Raw genomic sequence first — 9,986 nt, 5'->3', positions numbered from 1 at the left:
GCACTCAATATTTATAGTCATGATCCAGGTCGCAGAGATGCAACCCCCACACCCGAAGGACAGGTGGGGGTGGAGACAGAGGTAAGAGTCCTCACTTCCATTTTTCACTGAGCATGTATTACCGCTATGATTTTAAAATGTGCATCAGTGTGCGTAAGCCAGGGAAGGGTGGTTTCCAACCCACCTGGATGCTGGAGATGGACGAGGACAGGTCCCACACCTTGAGATCCCCAGTCACCGTCACCGCCAGCAGAGAATCCCCTGGAAGAGAAACAGAGGTCACACGTGTGCTCAGTGTGGGCTGCAGGAACAACTCCGTGTCCTGCAGGAGTTGCACGGGGCTCTGGAGGTGGACAACACTCGACTTGCCATTGTTCTCAATGAAAAATAATCATTTCATGTCAAGCTCCAGGCTGATAAAGTGTCCCTGTGCAGAGGGAGAGCCCCATGCTGCCAGGCCTTTGGTGACATTGAAGCCCTGCTCCAGACCACACAGGGAGCCACGCTGTACATCCCTCAAGCCGGTGGCTGCAAGGATGGAGCTTCCTCCTCCTCCTCCTTCTTGCCACGCTAAGCAACTTAACCCTCTGCCCCACAAAGAACTGGCCTCTCCCTGGTGACAGGGAGACTCAGATGGGCCCGGGCCACGGCTCACGCTGTCCTCGACCCGCTCACAGACTCTCCTGTGCGGAACGCGCAGAGCGCTGACCCCCGCTGACAGCTGCGAGGAGCAGGCTGGCACGCGCACCCCGCAGCGCCTGCGACACCCGTTACCTTGAACCCGCACGGAGTGCACCACGCACATGCAGGTGACCCAGTCTGGGGACTGAGAAGACACGAACGTGTGCACGACGGCCAGAGTCTCGGCGTCCACGACGAGGACGTCCTGGTACTCCCCGCAGCACAGGAGCCAGCCGTCGCCCGGCATCCGGGAGGAGCAGTGGTAATACTGCACGAGAGGCCAGAGCAAGGCGCAGCTGTCACCAGCACGAACAGGGCCTGGCAGGAGTTTCATTTTGTGGTACTGGAGATTGAACCCAGAGCCCAGTGGGAAGCTGTATCCCCAGTACTTTTTTATTTTTATTTTTATTTTAAAACAAGGTCACACTATGTAGCCCAGGCTGGCCCTGAAGTTGTGATCCTCCGGTCTCAACCTCCCAGAGTGTTAGGCTGACAGGTGTGAGCTACCACACCTGGTTTAGAAGACTGGTTTTGAAGACTTCTCTCGATTTTAATTTTAGCATCTATTCAGTGAGGGCATTAAACGGAACAGCAACTAAAATTTCTTCGAGATTATCTCGTACAATGTTGACTTTGTACTTTAGTTGGACTTGTGTTTTTCATTTTTCTGAAGAAAGGGGGACCTTTTGGAAAGAAGTATTCTAAATCATAGAAAGCTCACAGGTATGAGGTTTCCGGAGCTAAACAGCAACAAGAGCCAGGTTCTCTGCCGTAGCAACATTGACTCATGTTAACAGGAGCAGTGAAAGTGTCTGGAGAAGGTGAGAGAACGTCTTGTGCCAAGCGAGTCTTGGAAATGACTTCTGCTAAAGATTACGCAGCACGTCCTACCTTCAGAGGGCTCCCTCCCCAAGTAGGGTCGTGGCCCAAGGAAACAGCATAGAGTTTGCAAATGTTAGGACCCAACGCATCACAAAGTAACACACAAAATAAAAAACCGGCTGTCGGTGCAGATGGAACCCGGCCGCAACCTCGCACATGTGGGCATCTGCCCACCAACACTCAAAATCTGTTCCAAAAACTGCAAAGTGATTCTAAAGGTCGTGGCAGCACCTCTGGCTCTCTTTACACAAGTGAGCAAATTCACAAGTGAAGAGTGAAATAAACAGGTCAGAATGAAAAGGAGGGGATGTGTCCGCTCGGTGAAACACCACTCTGACGCCGACCGGTGAAGTGCGTGTTTCCTGAGGGTCACAGGGAAAGCCCACACGCCGCCTTTCGAAGAGAAGACATGGAAATGAGAGAATGAGGAGGAAAATTTTGTTGAGCAATGTCTTTTGAGAAAGATAATGCCAAAATAGCAGATGGTGACTGAGGATTTTTTAGGGATTTTTTTTGCATTTAAAAAAATTATTAGTACATCTTACATATACATAAGGATAACATGCATCGGAGGGAATTAGTACCTGTATATAATATACCTTGCTGCTTCTTTTTTCCCCACTCCTCCCCCACCTTCAGCCTCTCCCCACTTCTTATATACAAAAGCTCTGTTAACCTCAAGAGCAAATAAAAATTCAAGGAAAGAACATCCTCCAGAGACTCTCTCAGCACGCACAGGGCCTCTGCTCTGGACAGAGCAGAGCCCACAGAGTCCAGCAGCACCAGGGATGGGGACGGGGACGGGACTCACGCAGATGGCAGTGTGCCGGTAGGGGAGGGTGGCCTGCTGCACGCACTGTCCGCTGGTGACGTTCCACACGCACATCTCCCTAGGAGAGACAACGGCATCGTTTTCTGTCATTTCCACTCACTGGCTGCAGCAATTTTGGTCCAACCAAATTTTTCTTTAGTGCGGTACTAAGTGCTACCTGATCATTTATGTGGCTTTTTGTTACAGATTCCTGGGCGGGAAAACGCTGTGGTCATTACGGGGCTGACACTGTCTCTGCATCCTTGTTTGGGTAATGACACCCTGCCACCGGACCGCAGCACCGATGCAGGGCCAGCCCGGCTGTGGCCCGCTGCAAAGCCCTGAGAGTGACAAGACCGCAGGCTCCGCAAAACAGCATCCTCTGGAACATGGTTCATTTCACTGAACTTAAGCTGCATCCTCTGTGACTGTAACCAGCAGTGCGCCATCACGCCAGGGCTGGGGTTCTGGGGCTGAGGTGGCCTTCTTGTAAAAACAAACAGCGCCACCAAGAGGCCCCACGTGGTGTATCACCGGGGTTGTTCATATCTCAGGTCCTTATCTGAAATCCTGAAATCAGCCTTACGCTTAATACTGGGAAGGCTCTATGCCCTGGGAACGCTTCCTTGGTTTTGTGTGTTACAAGACACAGACCGCATCTACAAAGCCACAGCCTCTACACAGTCACAGACCACGTCTACAAAGTGCAGGGACTGTCCACAGGAGAGGCAGCCGCCTTCCCTCGGTGCCACTTCCGCTCACACCACCAGAGTGGCTGTTCGGTGGTTTGGTGGCACTTTCCAGTGTGGATGGTTCAACACGGAGGGGACACTTTCCATAGAAGAAAAGCCAGTGTTTTGTCGGCATTAAAGGGAATGTGGTTATTCAGAGGCAGACGATACAGACCGACACTGTCAAATGCTGTGTGAACTGGGGGACTCGCAGGCTTTCACGCTTTCCTAGCCAACTCAGGAGCCGCCTTCTACGTCAGCGGTTTTTAAACTGGGGCAGTTTTATCCCAGGCTCCCTCCCTTGCTTCCTCCCAAGGGCACTTAGCGGGTCCCACAGTTGCGAGGTCACCACCAGGACACACTGCTGACATCTAGTGGGAGACCAGGAAGGCGCAGGCGCCCTGCCTTTCACAGCTCTGCTCCACAACAAAGGGCTGTGCAGGCCAAACACTTTTGTGGCGGGAGGCGTCCTAGGGACAGAAGCCAAAGGGCGTAACTTTCCCCTCTACTCATATTCCTTCATCTTCCAAAAGGGGCTGCTGTCACCTGAAAACACATGTACCTGTGAAACAGGAGGGAAAACCTGTGTGTGTGTGTGTGTGTGTGTGTGTGTGTGTGTGTGTACATACATGGCAAGATTTCTGATAGAAATTAAAACACTATATCTCAAAGGCATGGTCTCTAACACCTCTAGAAGGCAAACAAGGGCCCTTCACAGGTAAACTGACCCTCGGCGGCCAGCAATGTAGAATTGTAGTTGTGCGAGGGAACTGAGGTTCACAGTGTGGTTTTCAACTCTTCCATCATCCGGTCCCCAGCAAAACCTCCCTCCAGGCCTCAGGCTCCGCAGCTGGGGCTGGGCCCTGGGAGGTGTGGCAGTGAAAGGTCCTGGCCACTCAGCCGGTGTGCAGGTGCGCCTGGCTCTCAACCAGCACCTCGAAACTCCGGCTGGACCCGGACTGACCAGGAAACAACACTGACGGCCGGGACCCCACTCAGACCTCAACTCAGCCTAATTCAGTCGCGTCGTCACCATTCTGGCTGGAGAGGGCTTTAGGAAAGGCGTCCCCAGAAACACGCTTTTTAAGTCCCACGCTTTCCCTGTCTCCTGACCACCTGGTGTTCTATTATAAATTTGGAAAACAAAAGTATCAGAAAGCGAAAGCACTCAGCCTAGCAGCACTAAGAAAAAAAGCAAACCTGGGGCGTACGAAAAGTTGCCCCGGCATTTTCGCTAGAACTGCACAGGTTACACATGGGACGGGAACTGAACTCTGTTAAGATGCATATTCTTTTCTGTCACTTACAAGAACGATGCCAAGGGTTTGTACACAGATAAGATCACCTTCAATACTGAAAAATTAAGTTTACCAATTTCCAAATTTCTTAGCTCTTTTTACTTCAAGGAAAGGAAGAAGGCAGAGGGGACACCCACAGCAAACATCAGGAAATCGGCAGACTCAGGCGAGGCCCCGGGGAAAGAGTCTGCGGCCCCTCTCACATGGAGACCTCGGCGCCTTGGCTGCAGGCCACTCCGCAGGTCCATGGACCCCATGGAGCAAGGACAGCCGGACCTGCCACCCTGCCCTGGACATCCGCCTGCTCCTGATACCGCTGCTGCCCGCTGGCCCTGCCCCTCGCTCTCGGATAGCTGCTCACGGCACAGCTACTGCTCTGCTGAGCCTTGCACGTGGCAGGGCCGGGGGATAAGGGCGCTTGCTGGGCCGGGGCCACCTCCCTGGGGTCTGCTGCCCACCCAGCCCTCGCCCTCACCTCCTCTGGACCTGTGCGATTGATTCCCTGGCATTGCCAGCTGGGCTCCTTTTCTCCCTCAGCCTCTCCAGCGCTGGCTCCCTTGGATCTCCTCTTACCTCCCACACTTCCAGCTCACAGGGAATCATCTCTGCTCGCCTCATAAGCTGCTGGGTGCATGGCAGCTCTGTCTGGGTGAATTCCCGGCGGCCTGGCTGAGGGCCTCTTCCTGGGCACACCGGGCCTGGAGCCACTCACGCTCCCGCTGGACAGCACTTCCATGCCCTCTTGGCTCAGTGAAGGCGTCCTTCCTGGTGAGACCCCTAGCTTACCCCAACCCCAGACGGTGGGGTACCCGACAGCCCAGGTGTGTTCTCGGGGTGCAGCACGATAGAGGACTGGGGCTGGGGCCAAGTGTTACCGCTCGACATACCAGCTGAAGCCGGAGCCGCGTTGGGCGGGAGGCAAAACCTGCACAGTGGTTCTGCAGGCATGAGGAAGCAGCTCAGTGTAGGTGTGAGGAGCGCTGCCCCGGAGGCCCAGCACACACGTCTCTGCCTGTACCTCTGGCTGGGGACTGAAAGAATCAACTCAGAGCACTCAGCCACACACAGCATCTCACCAAGTTGCCAGGGCTGGCCTCGACCTGAGATCCTCCTGCCTCAGCCTCTCAAGAAGCTAGGACTGCAGAAGTGAGCCTGCACACCTGGTTTGAAAGGTTTCTTACGAAGTAATAACCCTCTCTAACAGTGTCCTGACTGCCTGCCTTCAAGTTTTATTAACGATATGTTCATTACTATGAGATATTAATACAGCCATATCAACCTTATTTTGGCCAGGACATATCACGTAAATGTTTTTCATCCATTTTCAATTTTCCACAGTTCTTATACTGTTTTTATTTTTTCAATTGCCTGACAATCTTTGTAAATTAACTGGAAGACTTTATCCCATTATGTAATTGGAATTATTGTTTCATCCAGGTTAATTTCAACTATGTTATTGTGTGCTTCTCTTTGCCTCATCCTTCGATTTCTTCTGCTGTTTTCTTGACATTAAGCAACTCGTTTCTTTATGAAATTGGAAGCTAGACACACTCTAGTACTCTTGATTTTATTCCTTTTCTCTGTTCAGATGGCAGCGGGAGCCTGTCAGTGCACATCTTCCGGACACTGGGCACAAGGACGCCGTGGCTGCGAGCGCCGTGGCTGCAGAGAGGGCAGACAAGTGTGAGCACTGCACTCTGCTTTTCCACATTTTCTAAGCCTCTGCTGGGCTCTGCTCAATATTCCTTCTTTCATCTCTGCTCTTCCCTCTGAAATCATTACTCTTATTCTGGAAGAATCTTAGAACTTCATTATGCATGGCGTGCCAGTTTACACTCTTAATATTTGTCTTAAAGGTTTTTATAATGGTTGATACATTGTGTCAACTTGAGAAGTTTAGAAGTTTAATGAAGCAACTCAGCAGGGGGCCAGGTCCTCACTTTGTAAACATCCTCACTCTGTGCAGGAGGAGCGCACAGAGATGGTGTGAGTGCTACCCCTACCCATGTGGATGGCCGGCATACTATACAAGGGAGGGAAAGAGGCTTGCTCTCCCCTCTTTTGCTCTTGTTATTTTTGCTGTCCTCTGCCACCTTGAACAGTTGCCCCTGTGCCACGCCACCCTGCCTTGGAGCCAGTATGGACTGAAACCTCCACCAACTGTGACCTAAATAACCTTTCCTTCCTTCATTTTGGGCACTGGGTATTTTGTCTCAGCAACAAGAGAAAAGTAACCAAGATAGTTATAATTGGCCCTAGGAAGTGAGACGTCTTTGGTGGGTCTGGAGCTCGGAGGTGATAGATATTTTCTCCTCAGCCTTGAGGGGGGCCCGCTGCTGTCTAGTTCTCCTGGTGGGAAGCGGGCCTGTGTTTAAGACGCCTTTGTGAATGATGTGTCTGTCTTCAGGATCTCCTTCTCTTTCGTTTGGGGTTGTGGTGTGCATGTTGGAGGTGTGCTGTGGGGTTTATCTCAGTTCTCATCCAGCAGCACGGGCGTCACCCCGAGACTCACGAGACTGAGTCTGTTGCTGGGGACCCACACACAAGTTACTCCACTTCTGCATTCCCTCTCTGCGCAAGGAACACGGCGGTCACGGAACTTCCTTGAGCCCCAAAACTGCCCCCACCACAGGCCCTCACTGGAGAGGGTGAAGGAGGCAGTCCCGCGCCGCGACCTCGCTCACCCGTTCTCAGCAGCACTGACGACGTAGGGCTGTTTGGAGAAGTCCCTCGCCCTGGACAGGCATGTCACGGCCGCCGAGTGACCGAAGAGGAGCTCTTTAGCTGAGATCTGAAAGGACAGTAAACTTTCACAACACTGGAAACTGAAAAATAGAAAGAGCCCACCATGCGCGCTGGTGAGGAAAACCATCTGTGTCACGCTTTTCCACACGTAAGCTCCAGGAAAACTGACGCACAGCTCATCAGCGCGCACAGACTCGCAGACCTCTGCGCAGAGAAACCGTGCTGCACAGCTCTCCGCTGTTTTGGTTTGGAGTCGGTCACGAAAGCGGAGGACCCCAGACCCCTCTGACCCCATGGATGTTTTGAATACAAATAAGGCCGTGTTGATGCTTCTTACATGGGGATGCGCCAGGATAACTGCCATGGTGCACAGCTCTCAGAAGGGAAATGAGTTTGCAAAACAACACAGAGAAAAGATCACCCTTTGTGACTATTCAGATACCTCACGGCTGGAGGGAATGTAAGTCCGCACAGGGATTTTGGAAAACAGGGTGGGGATCCAAGCGGACAACTCTCCAAACCATTGTAACGAATGTGAGCCCAGGACCCGCAGCCCGCGTCTGTGCACAGACCCACAGGGCGGAAACGAGAGTCCGTGGGGCTCTGCACCTGGGTGCCCTGCGGCATCTTCACAACGGCCATGCAGCGGGCGCCTAGGTGTCCACCTGTGGACAGGTGCAGAAGGAGAATGCACGCGCACCTACAGTACAGTTATTCATAAAAGCAGAGCGTCCTGCCCCGTGAGAGCAGGCGTGCACCGGAGGGCACCAGGCTAAGGACACAAGCCAGAGGAGCGAAGACACACTCGCGAACTCACTTGTACTGCAAACCCCAGCTAGCCCAACCCACAGTAGCAGGGCAGCAGCTCGGCCACTGCAGGTGAAGGGCGAGGCAGTCAAAGGGCTGAAACACCGCCATGGAGGTGAACTCAGCAGGGCCTCGGGTGTGGCGTGGTGATAACAGCTAATAACACTGCTTCGAGGGGGGGGGGAAGAGCAGCTGGGGGTCGAGTCCGCTCAGCATGCGGAAGGCCCTGTGTCCATTCTCAGCAGCACAACAACAATACAGCTACACAATATTGTGCGCTGGAAATCTGCTGAGAGAGAGCTCAAGCGCTCTCCCATGCCCAAACCACAGTAACTACACAGGGGCCACGTGGGAATCGGCGTGACTGTGTAACCACCTCACAGCAGTCTCACACTTACATCCTAAAGATAGTTTTATTTGTCCGTGATACCTTGATGAAGCTAAAAGAAAGAGAAATAAAATTCTATTATAGACCAGAGATCTGCTATTTAGAGCATATTTCATTTCTAGATTATCTATTTTACATAAAATTTCTAAAGTAAATACATATTTCTCATTTACAAAAAGACAAACAAAACACCAAGAGAAGAGGGAGGAAGACAGGCCACAGACTGGGAGAAATAGCTGCAAAAGACATCTGTTAAGGGACTATTACCAAAAATACGTAATCCTTGAAACTCCCTAATAGGAGGATGAAATATTGACTTGAAAAGTCAAAGAATCTGAGCAGATAACTCTCCAAAGAATACGTGGATTGAAAATGAACATAGAAGATGGGCCACATCCTGTGTCTAAGGGAAGTGCGAGTTTGAACCCCGGTGACACACATGACCCACTAAATAAATGGGCAAGCTCTGCAGTGCAGAAGACCAGGGAAGGAACGCACTCTCACCAGCGCTGCTGCAGGTGCAAAGCTGAGCTGCTCCCCGTGAGCTGCCACACCCTCCCACTGTGAAGGGCACCGGGATGTTTGTGGGCATCCATATGGCACCCACACCAAAGCACGCGCACATCTACAGTGGCATCGCTCATAGGCGCCAACTTGGGGGAGCCACCAGTGGACAAACAGGTAAACTGAGGCAGTGCACACGAACACAATGCCAAAAAGAAATGAGCTATCAAGCCACGAAAAGACACAGAGAAACCGAAGTGTGCGTTACTTCAGCGAAGAAGCCAACCTGGAAGTCTGCATATAGTGCAATTCTAACTTCAGGGCGTTCTGGAAATAGCAACCAAGGAAAGCCCCACAGCACAGAGGGCGCCGGGTGGGCAGGCAGGGGAGCACAGGGGTCTTAGGGCAGAATGCTGCATGACACCCATCAAGGGTGCCAGGGAACACATGTCACAACCCACAGGCTGTACCACACATCATGAGGGGCCAACATGCACGCACCAATGGCCTTGGTGACAGTGACGTGTCCACTCCTTGCAGGTAAGCAGTTCTAGTCCCCGTGTGGCACGGTGGCAGTGGGGAACCGTGAGCATAGGAACATCAAGTGGGAGCTCTCTGTCCCTCCCATTCCGTTGCTATGAGCCTGAAACTGCTATAAGGTAATGTCTACTGAAACATTCAAACAATACTTCATTGGACTTCCCCCCTCAGAAATTGTAAAATTTTTGGCAAATAAAAAAATTTTAGCTAAATTATTATGTAAAATACTGATGATTTTCTCCTAAATGAGAAGTTTAAAAATATGACACTAAGTGCTCTAGTTCTTTTATTTTCTCATGCATGAAAAAAATATTCATCATTATTTTGTAAAGCAAGATTATGAAAACTAAACTACAAAATAGAAAATAGATAAGGTCTCCTTACATGGAGAAGAACAATAATGGACCAAAAGTTAATTTGAATGAGCAGGAAAAAAAAATCTGTATTCCAAGTGAGTTAATATCCACTCTATTTTTCTGAATCTACCCACATATATATGGATGATAACCCAGCCATATCAATGGGGATAAAATGTTTCATAACGTAATTATCCCCTTTCTTCACATCATTTCTGTCATAATCAGAAATATTCTGTGGCT

At 51.2% G+C, this 9,986-nt stretch overlaps 1 protein-coding gene across 4 annotated transcripts in view; it reads right to left on the bottom strand.

Annotated features, from left to right (window-relative positions):
• Window positions 1–9,986, bottom strand: part of Wdr72 (WD repeat domain 72) — a 180,471-nt gene that overhangs the window by 149,726 nt on the left and 20,759 nt on the right. For all 4 annotated transcript variants that reach the window (XM_013510272.1, XM_013510273.1, XM_013510274.1 and 1 more), the window contains exons 3-6: window positions 7,088–7,194; window positions 2,375–2,453; window positions 775–949; window positions 185–261 (exon numbers count right to left, since the gene is read on the bottom strand). In XM_013510272.1, coding sequence (XP_013365726.1) covers window positions 185–261; window positions 775–949; window positions 2,375–2,453; window positions 7,088–7,194 — 438 coding nt within the window. The remainder of the gene's footprint in view (window positions 1–184; window positions 262–774; window positions 950–2,374; window positions 2,454–7,087; window positions 7,195–9,986) is intronic.

Source organism: Chinchilla lanigera, unplaced genomic scaffold (assembly GCF_000276665.1).
Source record: "Chinchilla lanigera isolate Chin_1 unplaced genomic scaffold, ChiLan1.0 scaffold00008, whole genome shotgun sequence".
NCBI classification, from domain to species: domain Eukaryota; kingdom Metazoa; phylum Chordata; class Mammalia; order Rodentia; family Chinchillidae; genus Chinchilla; species Chinchilla lanigera.
The sequence above is the reverse complement of the archived record's forward strand: the minus strand, read 5'-3'. Positions and strand labels throughout refer to the sequence as shown.